The 26771-nt window shown below is 37.5% G+C and overlaps 1 protein-coding gene across 3 annotated transcripts in view; it reads left to right on the top strand.

Annotated features, from left to right (window-relative positions):
* Nucleotides 1-26771, top strand: part of LOC139532888 (solute carrier family 15 member 1-like) — a 132852-nt gene that overhangs the window by 91067 nt on the left and 15014 nt on the right. For all 3 annotated transcript variants that reach the window (XM_071331040.1, XM_071331039.1, XM_071331041.1), the window contains exons 7-13: nucleotides 3212-3302; nucleotides 15809-15892; nucleotides 16039-16121; nucleotides 17867-17953; nucleotides 18566-18655; nucleotides 23070-23114; nucleotides 23257-23289. In XM_071331040.1, the coding sequence (XP_071187141.1) occupies nucleotides 3212-3302; nucleotides 15809-15892; nucleotides 16039-16121; nucleotides 17867-17953; nucleotides 18566-18655; nucleotides 23070-23114; nucleotides 23257-23289 (513 nt within the window). The remainder of the gene's footprint in view (nucleotides 1-3211; nucleotides 3303-15808; nucleotides 15893-16038; nucleotides 16122-17866; nucleotides 17954-18565; nucleotides 18656-23069; nucleotides 23115-23256; nucleotides 23290-26771) is intronic.

The raw sequence follows: 26771 nt of genomic DNA, 5'->3' as shown, positions 1-26771 counted from the left end.
GTTACCTGCTGGAAGGGCATTTAGGGCACTGTCCAGATGGTTGTTAATTAACCATGAACCCTGGTTACCTGCTGGAAGGGGCATTTAGGGCACTGTCCAGATGGTTGTTAATTAACCATGAACCCTGGTTACCTGCTGGAAGGGGCATTTAGGGCACTGTCCAGATGGTTGTTAATTAACCATGAACCCTGGTTACCTGCTGGAAGGGGCATTTAGGGCACTGTCCAGATGGTTGTTAATTAACCATGAACCCTGGTTACCTTCTGGAAGGGGCATTTAGGGCACTGTCCAGATGGTTGTTAATTAACCATGAACCCTGGTTACCTGCTGGAAGGGGCATTTAGGGCACTGTCCAGATGGTTGTTAATTAACCATTAACCCTGGTTACCTGCTGGAAGGGGCAGAGGGAGAGGGGGAGAGGGGGAGAGAGGCAGATGGTTGTTAATTAACCATGAACCCTGGTTACCTGCTGGAAGGGGCATTTAGGGCACTGTCCAGATGGTTGTTAATTAACCATGAACCCTGGTTACCTGCTGGAAGGGGCATTTAGGGCACTGTCCAGATGGTTGTTAATTAACCATGAACCCTGGTTACCTGCTGGAAGGGGCATTTAGGGCACTGTCCAGATGGTTGTTAATTAACCATGAACCCTGGTTACCTGCTGGAAGGGGCATTTAGGGCACTGTCCAGATGGTTGTTAATTAACCATGAACCCTGGTTACCTGCTGGAAGGGGCATTTAGGGCACTGTCCAGATGGTTGTTAATTAACCATTAACCCTGGTTACCTGCTGGAAGGGGCATTTAGGGCACTGTCCAGATGGTTGTTAATTAACCATGAACCCTGGTTACCTGCTGGAAGGGGCATTTAGGGCACTGTCCAGATGGTTGTTAATTAACCATGAACCCTGGTTACCTGCTGGAAGGGGCATTTAGGGCACTGTCCAGATGGTTGTTAATTAACCATGAACCCTGGTTACCTGCTGGAAGGGGCATTTAGGGCACTGTCCAGATGGTTGTTAATTAACCATGAACCCTGGTTACCTGCTGGAAGGGGCATTTAGGGCACTGTCCAGATGGTTGTTAATTAACCATGAACCCTGGTTACCTGCTGGAAGGGGCATTTAGGGCACTGTCCAGATGGTTGTTAATTAACCATTAACCCTGGTTACCTGCTGGAAGGGGCATTTAGGGCACTGTCCAGATGGTTGTTAATTAACCATGAACCCTGGTTACCTGCTGGAAGGGGCATTTAGGGCACTGTCCAGATGGTTGTTAATTAACCATTAACCCTGGTTAACTGCTGGAAGGGGCATTTAGGGCACTGTCCAGATGGTTGTTAATTAACCATGAACCCTGGTTACCTGCTGGAAGGGGCATTTAGGGCACTGTCCAGATGGTTGTTAATTAACCATGAACCCTGGTTACCTGCTGGAAGGGGCATTTAGGGCACTGTCCAGATGGTTGTTAATTAACCATGAACCCTGGTTACCTGCTGGAAGGGGCAGAGGGAGAGGGGGAGAGGGGGAGAGAGGGAGAGAGGGAGAGAGGGAGAGAGGCAGATGGTTGTTAATTAACCATGAACCCTGGTTACCTGCTGGAAGGGGCATTTAGGGCACTGTCCAGATGGTTGTTAATTAACCATTAACCCTGGTTACCTGCTGGAAGGGGCAGAGGGAGAGGGGGAGAGGGGGAGAGAGGGAGAGAGGGAGAGAGGCAGATGGTTGTTAATTAACCATGAACCCTGGTTACCTGCTGGAAGGGGCATTTATGGCACTGTCCAGATGGTTGTTAATTAACCATTAACCCTGGTTACCTGCTGGAAGGGGCATTTAGGGCACTGTCCAGATGGTTGTTAATTAACCATTAACCCTGGTTACCTGCTGGAAGGGGCATTTAGGGCACTGTCCAGATGGTTGTTAATTAACCATGAACCCTGGTTACCTGCTGGAAGGGGCATTTAGGGCACTGTCCAGATGGTTGTTAATTAACCATGAACCCTGGTTACCTGCTGGAAGGGGCATTTAGGGCACTGTCCAGATGGTTGTTAATTAACCATGAACCCTGGTTACCTGCTGGAAGGGGCATTTAGGGCACTGTCCAGATGGTTGTTAATTAACCATGAACCCTGGTTACCTGCTGGAAGGGGCATTTAGGGCACTGTCCAGACCTGTTCTCCTGTCAATGTCTCCTGTCCATGTCTCCTGTTATAAACCTGTTCTCCTGTCCATGTCTCCTGTCCATGTCTCCTTTTATAAACCTGTTCTCCTGTCCATGTCTCCTGTTATAAACCTGTTCTCCTGTCCATGTCTCCTGTTATAAACCTGTTCTCCTGTCCATGTCTCCTGTTATAAACCTGTTCTCCTGTCCATGTCTCCTGTCCACGTCTCCTGTTATAAACCTGTTCTCCTGTCCATGTCTCCTGTCCATGTCTCCTGTTATAAACCTGTTCTCCTGTCCATGTCTCCTGTCCATGTCTCCTGTTATAAACCTGTTCTCCTGTCCATGTCTCCTGTCCATGTCTCCTGTTATAAACCTGTTCTCCTGTCCATGTCTCCTGTTATAAACCTGTCTCCTGTCCATGTCTCCTGTCCATGTCTCCTGTTATAAACCTGTTCTCCTGTCCATGTCTCCTGTTATAAACCTGTTCTACTGTCCATGTCTCCTGTCCATGTCTCCTGTTATAAACCTGTTCTCCTGTCCATGTCTCCTGTTATAAACCTGTTCTCCTGTCCATGTCTCCTGTCCATGTCTCCTGTTATAAACCTGTTCTCCTGTCCATGTCTCCTGTCCATGTCTCCTGTTATAAACCTGTTCTCCTGTCCATGTCTCCTGTCCATGTCTCCTGTTATAAACCTGTTCTCCTGTCCATGTCTCCTGTTATAAACCTGTCTCCTGTCCATGTCTCCTGTCCATGTCTCCTGTTATAAACCTGTTCTCCTGTCCATGTCTCCTGTTATAAACCTGTTCTCCTGTCCACTTCTCCTGTCCATGTCTCCTGTCCATGTCTCCTGTCCATGTCTCCTGTTATAAACCTGTTCTCCTGTCCATGTCTCCTGTCCATGTCTCCTGTTATAAACCTGTTCTCCTGTCCATGTCTCCTGTCCATGTCTTCTGAACCTGTTCTCCTGTTCATGTCTCCTGTCCATGTCTCCTGTCCATGTCTTCTAAACCTGTTCTCCTGTCCATGTCTCCTGTCCATGCGTTCTCCAGGAGAAACAGAGGAGCACGTTCTTCTCCATCTTCTACCTTTCAATCAATGCTGGTAGTCTCCTGTCCACCGTCATTACACCCATCCTCAGAGGTACGCCGATAATCTCTCCCTAAACTAACACAATACCTGTTCAGACTTTACATTACTAACACAATACCTGTTCAGACTTTACAGTACTAACCCTAAACTAACACAATACCTGGTCAGACTTTACATTACTACCACAACACCTGGTCAGACTTTACATTACTAACACAATACCTGGTCAGACTTTACATTACTACCACAATACCTGGTCAGACTTTACATTACTAACACAATACCTGGTCAGACTTTACATTACTACCACAACACCTGGTCAGACTTTACAGTACTAACCCTAAACTAACACAATACCTGGTCAGACTTTACATTACTAACACAATACCTGGTCAGACTTTACATTACTAACCCTAAACTAACACAATACCTGGTCAGACTTTACATTACTAACACAATACCTGGTCAGACTTTACATTACTACCACAATACCTGGTCAGACTTTACATTACTAACACAATACCTGGTCAGACTTTACATTACTAACACAATACCTGGTCAGACTTTACATTACTACCACAATACCTGGTCAGACTTTACATTACTACCACAATACCTGGTCAGACTTTACATTACTACCACAATACCTGGTCAGACTTTACATTACTAACACAACACCTGGTCAGACTTTATATTACTAACACAATACCTGGTCAGACTTTACATTACTACCACAATACCTGGTCAGACTTTACATTACTACCACAATACCTGGTCAGACTTTACATTACTACCACAATACCTGGTCAGACTTTACATTACTAACACAACACCTGGTCAGACTTTACATTACTAACACAATACCTGGTCAGACTTTACATTACTACCACAATACCTGGTCAGACTTTACATTACTAACACAATACCTGGTCAGACTTTACATTACTAACACAATACCTGGTCAGACTTTACATTACTACCACAATACCTGGTCAGACTTTACATTACTACCACAATACCTGGTCAGACTTTACATTACTACCACAATACCTGGTCAGACTTTACATTACTAACACAACACCTGGTCAGACTTTACATTACTAACACAATACCTGGTCAGACTTTACATTACTACCACAATACCTGGTCAGACTTTACATTACTAACCCTAAACTAACACAATACCTGGTCAGACTTTACATTACTACCACAATACCTGGTCAGACTTTACATTACTAACACAATACCTGGTCAGACTTTACATTACTAACACAATACCTGGTCAGACTTTACATTACTAACACAATACCTGGTCAGACTTTACATTACTAACACAATACCTGGTCAGACTTTACATTACTACCACAACACCTGGTCAGACTTTACATTACTAACACAATACCTGGTCAGACTTTACATTACTACCACAATACCTGGTCAGACTTTACATTACTAACACAATACCTGGTCAGACTTTACATTACTACCACAACACCTGGTCAGACTTTACATTACTAACCCTAAACTAACACAATACCTGGTCAGACTTTACATTACTACCACAACACCTGGTCAGACTTTACATTACTAACCCTAAACTAACACAATACCTGGTCAGACTTTACATTACTAACACAATACCTGGTCAGACTTTACATTACTACCACAATACCTGGTCAGACTTTACATTACTAACACAATACCTGGTCAGACTTTACATTACTAACACAATACCTGGTCAGACTTTACATTACTACCACAATACCTGGTCAGACTTTACATTACTACCACAATACCTGGTCAGACTTTACATTACTACCACAATACCTGGTCAGACTTTACATTACTAACACAACACCTGGTCAGACTTTATATTACTAACACAATACCTGGTCAGACTTTACATTACTACCACAATACCTGGTCAGACTTTACATTACTACCACAATACCTGGTCAGACTTTACATTACTACCACAATACCTGGTCAGACTTTACATTACTAACACAACACCTGGTCAGACTTTACATTACTAACACAATACCTGGTCAGACTTTACATTACTACCACAATACCTGGTCAGACTTTACATTACTAACACAATACCTGGTCAGACTTTACATTACTAACACAATACCTGGTCAGACTTTACATTACTACCACAATACCTGGTCAGACTTTACATTACTACCACAATACCTGGTCAGACTTTACATTACTACCACAATACCTGGTCAGACTTTACATTACTAACACAACACCTGGTCAGACTTTACATTACTAACACAATACCTGGTCAGACTTTACATTACTACCACAATACCTGGTCAGACTTTACATTACTAACCCTAAACTAACACAATACCTGGTCAGACTTTACATTACTACCACAATACCTGGTCAGACTTTACATTACTAACACAATACCTGGTCAGACTTTACATTACTAACACAATACCTGGTCAGACTTTACATTACTAACACAATACCTGGTCAGACTTTACATTACTAACACAATACCTGGTCAGACTTTACATTACTACCACAATACCTGGTCAGACTTTACATTACTACCACAATACCTGGTCAGACTTTACAATACTACCACAATACCTGGTCAGACTTTACATTACTAACACAATACCTGGTCAGACTTTACATTACTACCACAATACCTGTTCAGACTTTACATTACTAACACAATACCTGGTCAGGCTTTACATTACTACCACAATACCTGGTCAGACTTTACATTACTAACCCTAAACTAACACAATACCTGGTCAGACTTTACATTACTAACCCTAAACTAACACAATACCTGGTCAGACTTTACATTACTACCACAATACCTGTTCAGACTTTACATTACTAACACAATACCTGGTCAGACTTTACATTACTACCACAATACCTGTTCAGACTTTACATTACTAACACAATACCTGGTCAGACTTTACATTACTACCACAATACCTGTTCAGACTTTACATTACTAACACAATACCTGGTCAGACTTTACATTACTAACCCAATACCTGGTCAGACTTTACATTACTAACACAATACCTGGTCAGACTTTACATTACTACCACAATACCTGTTCAGACTTTACATTACATGTTCAGACTTTACATTACTAACACAATACCTGGTCAGACTTTACATTACTACCACAACACCTGGTCAGACTTTACATTACTAACACAATACCTGGTCAGACTTTACATTACTACCACAATACCTGTTCAGACTTTACATTACTAACACAATACCTGGTCAGACTTTACATTACTAACACAACACCTGTTCAGACTTTACATTACTAACACAATACCTGGTCAGACTTTACATTACTAACACAATACCTGGTCAGACTTTACATTACTACCACAATACCTGGTCAGACTTTACATTACTAACACAATACCTGGTCAGACTTTACATTACTACCACAATACCTGTTCAGACTTTACATTACTAACCCTAAACTAACACAATACCTGGTCAGACTTTACATTACTACCACAATACCTGTTCAGACTTTACATTACTAACACAATACCTGGTCAGACTTTACATTACTAACCCTAAACTAACACAATACCTGGTCAGACTTTACATTACTAACACAATACCTGGTCAGACTTTACATTACTAACACAATACCTGGTCAGACTTTACATTACTAACCCTAAACTAACACAACACCTGGTCAGACTTTACATTACTAACACAATACCTGGTCAGACTTTACATTACTACCACAATACCTGGTCAGACTTTACATTACTAACACAATACCTGTTCAGACTTTACATTACTACCACAATACCTGGTCAGACTTTACATTACTAACACAATACCTGGTCAGACTTTACATTACTAACACAATACCTGTTCAGACTTTACATTACTAACACAATACCTGGTCAGACTTTACATTACTAACACAATACCTGGTCAGACTTTACATTACTAACACAATACCTGGTCAGACTTTACATTACTAACACAATACCTGTTCAGACTTTACATTACTACCACAATACCTGGTCAGACTTTACATTACTAACCCTAAACTAACACAATACCTGGTCAGACTTTACAATACTACCACAATACCTGGTCAGACTTTACATTACTACCACAATACCTGGTCAGACTTTACATTACTACCACAATACCTGGTCAGACTTTACATTACTAACACAATACCTGGTCAGACTTTACATTACTACCACAATACCTGTTCAGACTTTACATTACTAACACAATACCTGTTCAGACTTTACATTACTAACACAATACCTGGTCAGACTTTACATTACTAACACAATACCTGGTCAGACTTTACATTACTAACCCTAAACTAACACAATACCTGGTCAGACTTTACATTACTAACACAATACCTGGTCAGACTTTACATTACTAACACAATACCTGGTCAGACTTTACATTACTAACACAATACCTGGTCAGACTTTACATTACTAACACAATACCTGTTCAGACTTTACATTACTACCACAACACCTGGTCAGACTTTACATTACTAACACAATACCTGTTCAGACTTTACATTACTAACACAATACCTGGTCAGACTTTACATTACTACCACAATACCTGGTCAGACTTTACATTACTAACCCTAAACTAACACAATACCTGGTCAGACTTTACATTACTACCACAATACCTGTTCAGACTTTACATTACTAACACAATACCTGGTCAGACTTTACATTACTAACACAATACCTGGTCAGACTTTACATTACTACCACAATACCTGTTCAGACTTTACATTACTAACACAATACATGTTCAGACTTTACATTACTAACACAATACCTGGTCAGACTTTACATTACTAACACAATACCTGGTCAGACTTTACATTACTACCACAACACCTGTTCAGACTTTACATTACTAACACAATACCTGGTCAGACTTTACATTACTAACACAACACCTGGTCAGACTTTACATTACTAACACAATACATGTTCAGACTTTACATTACTAACACAATACCTGGTCAGACTTTACATTACTAACACAATACCTGTTCAGACTTTACATTACTAACACAATACATGTTCAGACTTTACATTACTAACACAATACATGTTCAGACTTTACATTACTAACACAATACCTGGTCAGACTTTACATTACTACCACAATACCTGGTCAGACTTTACATTACTACCACAATACCTGGTCAGACTTTACATTACTAACACAATACCTGTTCAGACTTTACATTACTACCACAATACCTGGTCAGACTTTACATTACTAACACAATACCTGGTCAGACTTTACATTACTACCACAATACCTGGTCAGACTTTACATTACTAACCCTAAACTAACACAATACCTGGTCAGACTTTACATTACTACCACAATACCTGGTCAGACTTTACATTACTAACACAATACCTGGTCAGACTTTACATTACTAACACAATACCTGGTCAGACTTTACATTACTAACACAATACCTGGTCAGACTTTACATTACTAACACAATACCTGGTCAGACTTTACATTACTACCACAATACCTGGTCAGACTTTACATTACTACCACAATACCTGGTCAGACTTTACAATACTACCACAATACCTGGTCAGACTTTACATTACTAACACAATACCTGGTCAGACTTTACATTACTACCACAATACCTGTTCAGACTTTACATTACTAACACAATACCTGGTCAGGCTTTACATTACTACCACAATACCTGGTCAGACTTTACATTACTAACCCTAAACTAACACAATACCTGGTCAGACTTTACATTACTAACCCTAAACTAACACAATACCTGGTCAGACTTTACATTACTACCACAATACCTGTTCAGACTTTACATTACTAACACAATACCTGGTCAGACTTTACATTACTACCACAATACCTGTTCAGACTTTACATTACTAACACAATACCTGGTCAGACTTTACATTACTACCACAATACCTGTTCAGACTTTACATTACTAACACAATACCTGGTCAGACTTTACATTACTAACCCAATACCTGGTCAGACTTTACATTACTAACACAATACCTGGTCAGACTTTACATTACTACCACAATACCTGTTCAGACTTTACATTACATGTTCAGACTTTACATTACTAACACAATACCTGGTCAGACTTTACATTACTACCACAACACCTGGTCAGACTTTACATTACTAACACAATACCTGGTCAGACTTTACATTACTACCACAATACCTGTTCAGACTTTACATTACTAACACAATACCTGGTCAGACTTTACATTACTAACACAACACCTGTTCAGACTTTACATTACTAACACAATACCTGGTCAGACTTTACATTACTAACACAATACCTGGTCAGACTTTACATTACTACCACAATACCTGGTCAGACTTTACATTACTAACACAATACCTGGTCAGACTTTACATTACTACCACAATACCTGTTCAGACTTTACATTACTAACCCTAAACTAACACAATACCTGGTCAGACTTTACATTACTAACACAATACCTGGTCAGACTTTACATTACTACCACAATACCTGTTCAGACTTTACATTACTAACACAATACCTGGTCAGACTTTACATTACTAACCCTAAACTAACACAATACCTGGTCAGACTTTACATTACTAACACAATACCTGGTCAGACTTTACATTACTAACACAATACCTGGTCAGACTTTACATTACTAACCCTAAACTAACACAACACCTGGTCAGACTTTACATTACTAACACAATACCTGGTCAGACTTTACATTACTACCACAATACCTGGTCAGACTTTACATTACTAACACAATACCTGTTCAGACTTTACATTACTACCACAATACCTGGTCAGACTTTACATTACTAACACAATACCTGGTCAGACTTTACATTACTAACACAATACCTGTTCAGACTTTACATTACTAACACAATACCTGGTCAGACTTTACATTACTAACACAATACCTGGTCAGACTTTACATTACTAACACAATACCTGGTCAGACTTTACATTACTAACACAATACCTGTTCAGACTTTACATTACTACCACAATACCTGGTCAGACTTTACATTACTAACCCTAAACTAACACAATACCTGGTCAGACTTTACATTACTACCACAATACCTGGTCAGACTTTACATTACTACCACAATACCTGGTCAGACTTTACATTACTACCACAATACCTGGTCAGACTTTACATTACTAACACAATACCTGGTCAGACTTTACATTACTACCACAATACCTGTTCAGACTTTACATTACTAACACAATACCTGTTCAGACTTTACATTACTAACACAATACCTGGTCAGACTTTACATTACTAACACAATACCTGGTCAGACTTTACATTACTAACCCTAAACTAACACAATACCTGGTCAGACTTTACATTACTAACACAATACCTGGTCAGACTTTACATTACTAACACAATACCTGGTCAGACTTTACATTACTAACACAATACCTGGTCAGACTTTACATTACTAACACAATACCTGTTCAGACTTTACATTACTACCACAACACCTGGTCAGACTTTACATTACTAACACAATACCTGTTCAGACTTTACATTACTAACACAATACCTGGTCAGACTTTACATTACTACCACAATACCTGGTCAGACTTTACATTACTAACCCTAAACTAACACAATACCTGGTCAGACTTTACATTACTACCACAATACCTGTTCAGACTTTACATTACTAACACAATACCTGGTCAGACTTTACATTACTAACACAATACCTGGTCAGACTTTACATTACTACCACAATACCTGTTCAGACTTTACATTACTAACACAATACATGTTCAGACTTTACATTACTAACACAATACCTGGTCAGACTTTACATTACTAACACAATACCTGGTCAGACTTTACATTACTACCACAACACCTGTTCAGACTTTACATTACTAACACAATACCTGGTCAGACTTTACATTACTAACACAACACCTGGTCAGACTTTACATTACTAACACAATACATGTTCAGACTTTACATTACTAACACAATACCTGGTCAGACTTTACATTACTAACACAATACCTGTTCAGACTTTACATTACTAACACAATACATGTTCAGACTTTACATTACTAACACAATACATGTTCAGACTTTACATTACTAACACAATACCTGGTCAGACTTTACATTACTACCACAATACCTGGTCAGACTTTACATTACTACCACAATACCTGGTCAGACTTTACATTACTAACACAATACATGTTCAGACTTTACATTACTAACACAATACCTGTTCAGACTTTACATTACTAACCCTAAACTAACACAATACCTGGTCACACTTTACATTACTAACACAATACCTGGTCAGACTTTACATTACTACCACAATACCTGTTCAGACTTTACATTACTAACACAATACCTGGTCAGACTTTACATTACTAACCCTAAACTAACACAATACCTGGTCAGACTTTACATTACTAACACAATACCTGGTCAGACTTTACATTACTAACACAATACCTGGTCAGACTTTACATTACTAACCCTAAACTAACACAACACCTGGTCAGACTTTACATTACTAACACAATACCTGGTCAGACTTTACATTACTACCACAATACCTGGTCAGACTTTACATTACTAACACAATACCTGTTCAGACTTTACATTACTACCACAATACCTGGTCAGACTTTACATTACTAACACAATACCTGGTCAGACTTTACATTACTAACACAATACCTGTTCAGACTTTACATTACTAACACAATACCTGGTCAGACTTTACATTACTAACACAATACCTGGTCAGACTTTACATTACTAACACAATACCTGGTCAGACTTTACATTACTAACACAATACCTGTTCAGACTTTACATTACTACCACAATACCTGGTCAGACTTTACATTACTAACCCTAAACTAACACAATACCTGGTCAGACTTTACATTACTACCACAATACCTGGTCAGACTTTACATTACTACCACAATACCTGGTCAGACTTTACATTACTACCACAATACCTGGTCAGACTTTACATTACTAACACAATACCTGGTCAGACTTTACATTACTACCACAATACCTGTTCAGACTTTACATTACTAACACAATACCTGTTCAGACTTTACATTACTAACACAATACCTGGTCAGACTTTACATTACTAACACAATACCTGGTCAGACTTTACATTACTAACCCTAAACTAACACAATACCTGGTCAGACTTTACATTACTAACACAATACCTGGTCAGACTTTACATTACTAACACAATACCTGGTCAGACTTTACATTACTAACACAATACCTGGTCAGACTTTACATTACTAACACAATACCTGTTCAGACTTTACATTACTAACACAATACCTGGTCAGACTTTACATTACTACCACAATACCTGGTCAGACTTTACATTACTAACCCTAAACTAACACAATACCTGGTCAGACTTTACATTACTGCCACAATACCTGTTCAGACTTTACATTACTAACACAATACCTGGTCAGACTTTACATTACTAACACAATACCTGGTCAGACTTTACATTACTAACACAATACATGTTCAGACTTTACATTACTAACACAATACCTGGTCAGACTTTACATTACTAACACAATACCTGGTCAGACTTTACATTACTACCACAACACCTGTTCAGACTTTACATTACTAACACAATACCTGGTCAGACTTTACATTACTAACACAACACCTGGTCAGACTTTACATTACTAACACAATACATGTTCAGACTTTACATTACTAACACAATACCTGGTCAGACTTTACATTACTAACACAATACCTGTTCAGACTTTACATTACTAACACAATACATGTTCAGACTTTACATTACTAACACAATACATGTTCAGACTTTACATTACTAACACAATACCTGGTCAGACTTTACATTACTACCACAATACCTGGTCAGACTTTACATTACTACCACAATACCTGGTCAGACTTTACATTACTAACACAATACATGTTCAGACTTTACATTACTAACACAATACCTGGTCAGACTTTACATTACTACCACAATACCTGGTCAGACTTTACATTACTACCACAATACCTGTTCAGACTTTACATTACTAACACAATACCTGGTCAGACTTTACATTACTAACACAATACCTGGTCAGACTTTACATTACTAACACAATACCTGGTCAGGCTTTACATTACTAACCCTAAACTAACACACTACCTGGTCAGACTTTACATTACTAACACAATACCTGGTCAGACTTTACATTACTAACACAATACCTGGTCAGACTTTACATTACTAACACAATACCTGGTCAGACTTTACATTACTAACCCTAAACTAACACAATACCTGGTCAGACTTTACATTACTAACACAATACCTGGTCAGACTTTACATTACTAACACAATACCTGGTCAGACTTTACATTACTAACACAATACCTGGTCAGACTTTACATTACTAACACAATACCTTTTCAGACTTTACATTACTACCACAACACCTGGTCAGACTTTACATTACTAACACAATACCTGTTCAGACTTTACATTACTAACACAATACCTGGTCAGACTTTACATTACTACCACAATACCTGGTCAGACTTTACATTACTAACCCTAAACTAACACAATACCTGGTCAGACTTTACATTACTACCACAATACCTGTTCAGACTTTACATTACTAACACAATACCTGGTCAGACTTTACATTACTAACACAATACCTGGTCAGACTTTACATTACTACCACAATACCTGTTCAGACTTTACATTACTAACACAATACATGTTCAGACTTTACATTACTAACACAATACCTGGTCAGACTTTACATTACTAACACAATACCTGGTCAGACTTTACATTACTACCACAACACCTGTTCAGACTTTACATTACTAACACAATACCTGGTCAGACTTTACATTACTAACACAACACCTGGTCAGACTTTACATTACTAACACAATACATGTTCAGACTTTACATTACTAACACAATACCTGGTCAGACTTTACATTACTAACACAATACCTGTTCAGACTTTACATTACTAACACAATACATGTTCAGACTTTACATTACTAACACAATACATGTTCAGACTTTACATTACTAACACAATACCTGGTCAGACTTTACATTACTACCACAATACCTGGTCAGACTTTACATTACTACCACAATACCTGGTCAGACTTTACATTACTAACACAATACATGTTCAGACTTTACATTACTAACACAATACCTGTTCAGACTTTACATTACTAACACAATACATGTTCAGACTTTACATTACTAACACAATACCTGGTCAGACTTTACATTACTACCACAATACCTGGTCAGACTTTACATTACTACCACAATACCTGTTCAGACTTTACATTACTAACACAATACCTGGTCAGACTTTACATTACTAACACAATACCTGGTCAGACTTTACATTACTAACACAATACCTGGTCAGGCTTTACATTACTAACCCTAAACTAACACACTACCTGGTCAGACTTTACATTACTAACACAATACCTGGTCAGACTTTACATTACTAACACAATACCTGGTCAGACTTTACATTACTAACACAATACCTGTTCAGACTTTACATTACTACCACAATACCTGGTCAGACTTTACATTACTAACACAATACCTTTTCAGACTTTACATTACTAACACAATACCTGGTCAGACTTTACATTACTAACCCTAAACTAACACAATACCTGGTCAGACTTTACATTACTAACCCTAAACTAACACAATACCTGGTCAGACTTTACATTACTACCACAATACCTGGTCAGACTTTACATTACTACCACAATACCTGGTCAGACTTTACATTACTAACACAATACCTGGTCAGACTTTACATTACTAACACAATACCTGTTCAGACTTTACATTACTAACACAATACCTGTTCAGACTTTACATTACTAACACAATACGTGGTCAGACTTTACATTACTAACCCTAAACTAACACAATACCTGGTCAGACTTTACATTACTAACCCTAAACTAACACAATACCTGGTCAGACTTTACATTACTACCACAATACCTGGTCAGACTTTACATTACTACCACAATACCTGGTCAGACTTTACATTACTAACACAATACCTGGTCAGACTTTACATTACTAACACAATACCTGTTCAGACTTTACATTACTAACACAATACCTGGTCAGACTTTACATTACTAACCCTAAACTAACACAATACCTGGTCAGACTTTACATTACTAACACAATACCTGGTCAGACTTTACATTACTACCACAATACCTGGTCAGCCTTTACTTGCCTATCGTTATGCCTGGTCAGACTTTACTTGCCTATCGTTATGCCTGTGCAGTCGGGCCAGTGTCTCCATCCAGTAGCACATTAAGCCAGATGTGTGTTCCCTCCTCCAGGCCAGGAGTGTGGTATCCACACCCAACAGAAGTGTTATCCTCTGGCCTTCGGCGTCCCAGCAGCACTCATGGTGGTGGCTCTCAGTGAGTACTGTCACCCTCCTATTATAACCCCGTCCCCTTGCCCCTGTCAATCATCGGTATTGATCTGAACTCTGTCTGTCCATAGGATCTCACATATGACTCTCTGTCTAGTTAACAGAGGTGGATGTCTTTCTGTGTTTCCACAGTCGTGTTCATTATGGGCAGTGGCATGTACAACAAGACGGCTCCTAAAGGCAACATTATGCTGGAGGTCTGCAAGTGTATCGGGGTAAGACAGTCTAATAACATACAGACAGTAAGGGATTAGACAGTCTAGTAACATACAGACAGTCAGGGGGTAAGACAGTCTAATAACATACAGACAGTAAGGGGTAAGACAGTCTAATAACATACAGACAGTAAGGGGTAAGACAGTCTAGTAACATACAGACAGTAAGGGACAAGACAGTCTAGTAACATACAGACAGTAAGGAGGTAAGACAGTCTAATAAAATACAGACAGTAAGGGATGAGACAGTCTAATAACATACAGACAGTAAGGGATGAGACAGTCTAATAACATACAGACAGTAAGGGGTAAGACAGTCTAGTAACATACAGACAGTAAGGGATGAGACAGTCTAATAACATACAGACAGTAAGGGGATGAGACAGTCTAATAACATACAGACAGTAAGGGGTAAGACAGTCTAGTAACATACAGACAGTAAGGGATGAGACAGTCTAATAACATACAAACAGTAAGGGGATAAGACAGTCTAATAACATACAGACAGTAAGGGATGAGACAGTCTAATAACATACAGACAGTATGGAGGTAAGACAGTCTAATAACATACAGACAGTAAGGGGATGAGACAGTCTAATAACATACAGACAGTAAGGGGTAAGACAGTCTAATAACATACAGAGAGTATGGAGGTAAGACAGTCTAATAACATACAGACAGTATGGAGGTAAGACAGTCTAATAACATACAGACAGTAAGGGATGAGACAGTCTAATAACATACAGACAGTAAGGGATGAGACAGTCTAATAACATACAGACATTAAGGGATGAGACAGTCTAATAACATACAGACAGTAAGGGGTAAGACAGTCTAGTAACATACAGACAGTAAGGGATGAGACAGTCTAATAACATACAGACAGTAAGGGGATGAGACAGTCTAATAACATACAGACAGTAAGGGGTAAGACAGTCTAGTAACATACAGACAGTAAGGGATGAGACAGTCTAATAACATACAGACAGTAAGGGGATAAGACAGTCTAATAACATACAGACAGTAAGGGATGAGACAGTCTAATAACATACAGACAGTATGGAGGTAAGACAGTCTAATAACATACAGACAGTAAGGGGATGAGACAGTCTAATAACATACAGACAGTAAGGGGTAAGACAGTCTAATAACATACAGAGAGTATGGAGGTAAGACAGTCTAATAACATACAGACAGTATGGAGGTAAGACAGTCTAATAACATACAGACAGTAAGGGATGAGACAGTCTAATAACATACAGACAGTAAGGGATGAGACAGTCTAATAACATACAGACAGTAAGGGATGAGACAGTCTAATAACATACAGACAGTAAGGGATGAGACAGTCTAATAACATACAGACAGTAAGGGGTAAGACAGTCTAATAACATACAGACAGTATGGAGGTAAGACAGTCTAATAACATACAGACAGTAAGGGGATGAGACAGTCTAATAACATACAGACAGTAAGGGGTAAGACAGTCTAATAACATACAGACAGTAAGGGATGAGACAGTCTAATAACATACAGACAGTAAGGGATGAGACAGTCTAGTAACATACAGACAGTAAGGGATGAGACAGTCTAATAACATACAGACAGTAAGGGGATAAGACACTCTAGTACCATACAGACAGTAGAAGACTCACAGTGTCATATCTTTCATTGTGAAACTCTACAGGATGTGAATGTGATATTCAACAACTATTAAGTGTTTGTGTCCTTTCTCTCCTTTCTAGTTTGCCATAAAGAACCGCTTCAGGCATCGCAGCAAGACGTTCCCTAAGAGAGAACACTGGATGGACTGGGCCGATGAGAAATATGATGTAGGTCCATGTTCATTGTTCTATGGGGAAACCAACCAGATTAGCAGTTCATATAACTGTTGAAAATGAAAGTCAACTGGACGATGTTTACAACACAGAGAACTCATTAATAAATCCTTCCTCTCCTCTTCTTCCTCTTCTTCTCTCCTCCTCCGCCTCTCTCCTCCTCCTCCCCGTCCTCCTCTCTCCTCCTTCTCCTCTCCTCTCTCCTCCTCCTCTCCTCTCTCCTCCTCCTCCCCATCCTCCTATCACCTCCTCCTCCCCGTCCTCCTCTCTTCTCCTCCTCTCCTCCTCCTCCCCATCCTCCTATCACCTCCTCTCTCCTCCCCGTCCTCCTCTCTCCTCCTCCCCTCCTCCTCCTCTCCTCTGTCCTCCTCCTCCCCGTCCTCCTCTCTCCTCCTCCCCTCCTCTCTCCACCTCCTCCTCCTCTCTCCTCCTCCTTCTCCTCTCCTCCTCCTCCTCCTCCTCTCCTCTCTCCTCCTCCTCCCCGTCCTCCTCTCTCCTCCTCCCCTCCTCTCTCTGCCTCCTCTCCTCTCTTCTCCTCCTCTCCTCCTCCTCCTCTCCTCTCTCCTCCTCCTCCCCGTCCTCCTCTCTCCTCCTCCTCTCCTCCAGAAACTGCTGGTGGCCCAGGTGAAGATGGTGCTGAAGGTTCTGTTTCTCTACATCCCCCTTCCCATGTTCTGGACTCTGTTTGACCAACAGGTAAGAACCCTAAACCCATCCATCTAAGTAACACAATCAAAAAAATCCTCATCAAAATGTGTCAGTTTAATCTAGAGATATCTGTTTCAGCTAGAGATATCTGTTTCAGCTAGACAGATCAGTTTAAGCTAGAGATATCTGTTTCAGCTAGACAGATCTGTTTCAGCTAGAGATATCTGTTTCAGCTAGACAGATCAGTTTAATCTAGAGATATCTGTTTCAGCTAGAGATATCTGTTTCAGCTAGATAGAGCTGTTTCAGATAGATACATCAGTTTAAGCTAGAAATATCTGTTTCAGCTAGAAATATCTGTTTCAGCTAGAGATATCTGTTTCAGCTAGAAATATCTGTTTCAGCTAGAGATATCTGTTTCAGCTAGAGATATCTGTTTCAGCTAGATAGAGCTGTTTCAGATAGATAAATCTGTTTCAGATACATATATCTGTTTCAGATAGATACATCTGTTTCAGCTAGAGATATCTGTTTCAGCTAGAGATATCTGTTTCAGCTAGAGATATCTGTTTCAGCTAGATAGAGCTGTTTCAGATAGATAAATCTGTTTCAGATAGATAAATCTGTTTCAGATAGATACATCTGTTTCAGCTAGAGAGATCAGTTTAAGCTAGAGAGATCTGTTTCAGCTAGACAGATCTGTTTCAGCTAGACAGATTAGTTTCAGCTAGAGAGATTAGTTTCAGCTAGAGAGATCTGTTTCAGGTAGACAGATCAGTTTCAGCTGTAGAGATTAGTTTCAGCTAGACAGATCAGTTTCAGCTAGACAGATCAGTTTCAGCTAGAGAGATTAGTTTCACCTAGACAGATCAGTTTCAGGTAGACAGATCAGTTTCACCTAGACAGATCAGTTTCAGGTAGACATATCAGTTTCAGGTAGAAATATCAGTTTCAGCTAGACAGATCAGTTTCAGCTAGACAGATCCGTTTCACCTAGACAGATCAGTTTCAGCTAGAGAGATTAGTTTGAGCTAGACAGATCAGTTTCAGCTAGACAGATCAGTTTCAGATAGACAGATCAGTTTCAGCTAGAGAGATTAGTTTCAGCTAGACAGATCCATTTCAGCTAGAGAGATCAGTTTCAGGTAGACATATCAGTTTCACCTAGACAGATCAGTTTCAGCTAGACAGATCAGTTTCACCTAGACAGATCTGTTTCAGCTAGACAGATCAGTTTCAGCTAGACAGATTAGTTTCAGCTAGAGAGATCAGTTTCAGCTAGAGAGATTAGTTTCAGCTAGAGAGATTAGTTTCAGGTAGAGAGATCAGTTTCAGGTAGAGAGATCTGTTTCACCTAGACAGATCAGTTTCACCTAGACAGATCAGTTTCAGCTAGACAGATCAGTTTCACCTAGACAGATCAGTTTCAGCTAGAGAGATTAGTTTCAGCTAGACATATCAGTTTCACCTAGACAGATCAGTTTCAGGTAGACAGATCTGTTTCAGCTAGACAGATCAGTTTCAGCTAGACAGATCAGTTTCAGCTAGACAGATCAGTTTCAGCTAGAGAGATCAGTTTCAGCTAGAGAGATCAGTTTCAGCTAGAGAGATTAGTTTCAGCTAGACAGATCAGTTTCAGCTAGACAGATCAGTTTCAGGTAGACAGATCAGTTTCAGGTAGACAGATCAGTTTCAGCTAGACAGATCGGTTTCAGGTAAACAGATTAGTTTCAGCTAGACAGATCAGTTTCAGCTAGACAGATCAGTTTCAGGTAGACAGATCAGTTTCAGGTAGACAGATCAGTTTCAGCTAGACAGATCGGTTTCAGGTAGACAGATCAGTTTCAGCTAGACAGATCGGTTTCAGCTAGAGAGATCTGTTTCAGGTAGAGAGATCAGTTTCAGCTAGAGAGATCAGTTTCAGCTAGACAGATCAGTTTCAGCTAGACAGATCAGTTTCAGGTAGACAGATCAGTTTCAGCTAGACAGATCGGTTTCAGGTAAACAGATTAGTTTCAGCTAGACAGATCAGTTTGAGCTAGACAGATCAGTTTCACCTAGACAGATCAGTTTCAGGTAGACAGATCAGTTTCAGCTAGACAGATCGGTTTCAGGTAGACAGATCAGTTTCAGCTAGAGAGATCAGTTTCAGCTAGACAGATCAGTTTCAGCTAGACAGATCTGTTTCAGCTAGAGAGATCAGTTTCAGCTAGAGATATCAGTTTCAGCTAGACAGATCAGTTTCACCTAGACAGATCAGTTTCAGCTAGAGAGATTAGTTTCAGCTCGACAGATCAGTTTCAGCTAGAGAGATCAGTTTCAGCTAGACAGATCAGTTTCAGCTAGACAGATCAGTTTCAGCTAGACAGATCTGTTTCAGCTAGAGAGATCAGTTTCAGCTAGACAGATCAGTTTCAGCTAGACAGATCAGTTTCAGCTAGAGAGATCTGTTTCAGCTAGAGAGGTCAGTTTCACCTAGACAGATCAGTTTAAGGTACAGATATCAGTTTAAGATAGATATTTTTTTGCATTGACTGCGTCTCAATCCAATCCTCCGCCGATGTTCCGCAGTGAAAGGTGGCAGAGCTAGAGCGCTGTCAGACCATGAGACACTTCATCTGAAGGTAACCGGTACTGGTTTGAAAAATGAATGGAATTATGAAGGGAGTTTTGAACCTACCCAAAGAATGGGGTTAAATATGTGTAAAAATATATAATATATGTATATATATATATTGCCTGAGCTTTGTTATATCTCCTAGATACAGGACAGACACTTCAACACCTGATTCCTTATGATATATTTGTTGACCGTTTTCTGTTGCCCTTTATGAATGAGCTGCTCAGTGGGGTTCTATGGGCTATAGTAGTAAAGGCCAAATTCAATATGTCGTTAAAATCAAATAGCTAAGGGGTAGGGTCCCAATTATTTTGGGGTGGGGCGGAGGGGGGTCAAAATGGGGTCGTGGGCCGAAAAATGTTGGGAACCCCTAAGACTACTCACCCTAACCCATAACCCCTAAGACTACTCACCCTAACCCCTAAGACTACTCACCCTAACCCCTAACATTACTCACCCTAACCCCTAAGACTAGTCACCCTAACCCAAACAGCCTTGCTAGATATTAAGGATACTTTGTAAATACTTTGTGCTCAAGAGCTGTGCCATAGAATCACAGACTACACCTTGGCAGTAGACTGAGCTGTGCCGTAGAACCACAGACTACACCTTGGCAGTAGACTGAGCTGTGCCGTAGAACCACAGACTACACCTTGGCAGTAGACTGAGCTGTGCCGTAGAACCACAGACTACACCTTGGCAGTAGACTGAGCTGTGCCATAGAACCACAGACTACACCTTGGCAGTAGACTGAGCTGTGCCGTAGAATCACAGACTAGACCTTGGCAGTAGACTGAGCTGTGCCCGTAGAACCACAGACTACACCTTGGCAGTAGACTGAGCTGTGTCATAGAATCACAGACTACACCTTGGCAGTAGACTGAGCTGTGCCGTAGAACCACAGACTAGACCTTGGCAGTAGACTGAGCTGTGCCGTAGAACCACAGACTACACCTTGGCAGTAGACTGAGCTGTGCCGTAGAACCACAGACTACACCTTGGCAGTAGACTGAGCTGTGCCGTAGAACCACAGACTACACCTTGGCAGTAGACTGAGCTGTGCCGTAGAACCACAGACTACACCTTGGCAGTAGACTGAGCTGTGCCGTAGAACCACAGACTAGACCTTGGCAGTAGACTGAGCTGTGCCGTAGAACCACAGACTAGACCTTGGCAGTAGACTGAGCTGTGCCGTAGAACCACAGACTACACCTTGGCAGTAGACTGAGCTGTGCCGTAGAACCACAGACTAGACCTTGGCAGTAGACTGAGCTCTGCCGTAGAACCACAGACTAGACCTTGGCAGTAGACTGAGCTGTGCCGTAGAACCACAGACTAGACCTTGGCAGTAGACTGAGCTGTGCCGTAGAACCACAGACTAGACCTTGGCAGTAGACTGAGCTGTGCCGTAGAACCACAGACTAGACCTTGGCAGTAGACTGAGCTGTGCCGTAGAATCACAGACTAGACCTTGGCAGTAGACTGAGCTGTGCCGTAGAACCACAGACTAGACCTTGGCAGTAGACTGAGCTGTGCCGTAGAACCACAGACTACACCTTGGCAGTAGACTGAGCTGTGCCGTAGAACCACAGACTACACCTTGGCAGTAGACTGAGCTGTGCCGTAGAACCACAGACTAGACCTTGGCAGTAGACTGAGCTGTGCCGTAGAACCACAGACTACACCTTGGCAGTAGACTGAGCTGTGCCGTAGAACCACAGACTACACCTTGGCAGTAGACTGAGCTGTGCCGTAGAACCACAGACTACACCTTGGCAGTAGACTGAGGCAGTATTCTAAGGCGTTTGAGATCCTCCCTAAACTCCTGTGTCCCTTCCCCAGGGCTCCAGATGGACCCTCCAGGCCACCACCATGGACGGAAACTTTGTACGTGGAATTCAACCCTCAGAAACAACAACGATATAATACTATTGATCAAATGATATTTGAATTGAATATTAAAGACGTGTTAACCTGAATGAAAGATACCCAAGGACACGTGGAACTAACTGCTGTTTCTCCTCCGCAGGGAATTCTCATTGTGCAGCCAGATCAGATGCAGGTGAGCCACGTCCCCTACCGTTATACGCTAACAACTTAAACTAACTATACTAACTCTATATAATAAGGTGAGCCACGTCCCCTACCGTTATACGCTAACAACTTAAACTAACTATACTAACTCTATATAATAAGGTGAGCCACGTCCCCTACCGTTATATGCTAACAACTTAAACGAACTATACTAACTCTATAAACGATATACTAACTCTATATCATAACTATACTAACTATATATACTATAAACTATATACTAATTCTATATCATAACTATACTAACTATATATACTTTAAACTATATACTAACTCTATAAACTATATACTAACTCTATATAATAACTATACTAAATATATATATACTATATTCTATATACTAACTCTACTATAAACTATATACTAACTCTATATAATAACTATACTAACTATATATACTATATTCTATATATTAACTCTATAAACTATATACTAACTATATATACTATAACCTATATACTAACTATATATAATAACTATACTAACTCTATAAACTATATACTAACTATATATACTATAAACTATATACTAACTCTATATACTATAAACTATATACTAACTCTATAAACTATATACTAACTATATATACTATAAACTATATACTAACTATATATACTATAAACTATATACTAACTCTATAAACTATATACTAACTCTATATAATAACTATACTAACTAACTCTACTATATTCTATATATTAACTCTATAAACGATATACTAACTCTATATAATAACTATACTACCTATATATACTATAAACGATATACTAACTCTATATAATAACTATACTAACTAACTCTATATAATAACTATACTACCTATATATACTATAAACTATATACTAACTATATATACTATATTCTATATATTAACTATAAACTATATACTAACTCTATATAATAACTATACTAACTATATATACTATATTCTATATATTAACTCTATAAACTATATACTAACTCTATATAATAACTATACTACCTATATATACTATAAACTATATACTAACTCTATATAATAACTATACTAACTATATATACTATATTCTATATATTAACTATAAACTATATACTAACTCTATATAATAACTATACTAACTAACTCTACTATAAACTATATACTAACTCTATATAATAACTATACTAACTAACTCTACTATAAACTATATACTAACTCTATATAATAACTATACTAACTATATATACTATATACTATATATTAACTATAAACTATATACTAACTATATATACTATAAACGATATACTAACTCTATATAATAACTATACTAACTATATATACTATATTCTATATATTAACTCTATAAACTATATACTAACTATATATACTATAAACTATATACTAACTCTATATAATAACTATACTAACTTTATATACTATATTCTATATATTAACTCTATAAACTATATACTAACTATATATACTATATTCTATATATTAACTCTATAAACTATATACTAACTCTATATAATAACTATACTAACTTTATATACTATATTCTATATATTAACTATAAACTATATACTAACTCTATATAATAACTATACTAACTAACTCTACTATAAACTATATACTAACTCTATATAATAACTATACTAACTTTATATACTATATTCTATATATTAACTATAAACTATATACTAACTCTATATAATAACTATACTAACTAACTCTACTATAAACTATATACTAACTCTATATAATAACTATACTAACTATAAATACTATATATTATATATTAACTCTATAAACTATATACTAACTCTATATAATAACTATACTAACTATATATACTATATTCTATATATTAACTCTTTAAACTATATACTAACTCTATATAATAACTATACTAACTTTATATACTATATTCTATATATTAACTATAAACTATATACTAACTCTATATAATAACTATACTACCTAACTCTACTATAAACTATATACTAACTCTATATAATAACTATACTAACTTTATATACTATATTCTATATATTAACTATAAACTATATACTAACTCTATATAATAACTATACTAACTAACTCTACTATAAACTATATACTAACTCTATATAATAACTATACTAACTATAAATACTATATATTATATATTAACTCTATAAACTATATACTAACTCTATATAATAACTATACTAACTATATATACTATATTCTATATATTAACTCTTTAAACTATATACTAACTCTATATAATAACTATACTAACTATAAATACTATATATTATATATTAACTCTATAAACTATATACTAACTCTATATAATAACTATACTAACTAACTCTACTATAAACTATATACTAACTCTATATCATAACTATACTAACTCTATATACTATATTCTATATATTAACTATAAACTATATACTAACTCTATATAATAACTATACTAACTATATATACTATAAACTATATACTAACTCTATATAATAACTATACTAACTATATATACTATAAACTATATACTAACTCTATATAATAACTATACTAACTATATATACTATAAACTATATACTAACTCTATATAATAACTATACTAACTCTATATAATAACTATACTAACTAACTCTATATAATAACTATACTAACTATATATACTATAAACTATATACTAACTCTATATAATAACTATACTAACTATATATATTATAAACTATATACTAACTCTATATAATAACTATACTAACTATATATACTATAAACTATATACTAACTCTATATAATAACTATACTAACTATATATACTATAAACTATATACTAACTCTATATAATAACTATACTAACTATATATACTATAAACTATATACTAACTCTATATAATAACTATACTAACTATATATACTATAAACTATATACTAACTCTATATAATAACTATACTAACTATATATACTATAAACTATATACTAACTCTATATAATAACTATACTAACTATATATACTATAAACTATATACTAACTCTATATAATAACTATACTAACTATATATACTATATTCTATATATTAACTCTATAAACTATATACTAACTCTATATAATAACTATACTAACTATAAATACTATATATTATATATTAACTCTATATAATAACTATACTAACTATATATACTATAAACTATATACTAACTCTATATAATAACTATACTAACTATAAATACTATATATTATATATTAACTCTATATAATAACTATACTAACTATATATACTATAAACTATATACTAACTCTATATAATAACTATACTAACTCTATATAATAACTATACTAACTAACTCTATATAATAACTATACTAACTATATATACTATAAACTATATACTAACTCTATATAATAACTATACTAACTATATATACTATAAACTATATACTAACTCTATATAATAACTATACTAACTATATATACTATATTCTATATATT

The sequence above is a fragment of the Salvelinus alpinus genome, chromosome 10, assembly GCF_045679555.1.
Source record: "Salvelinus alpinus chromosome 10, SLU_Salpinus.1, whole genome shotgun sequence".
Classification (NCBI taxonomy): Eukaryota; Metazoa; Chordata; class Actinopteri; order Salmoniformes; family Salmonidae; genus Salvelinus; species Salvelinus alpinus.
Note: the sequence above shows the minus strand (reverse complement) of the source record. Positions and strands in the feature narration are given on the sequence as shown.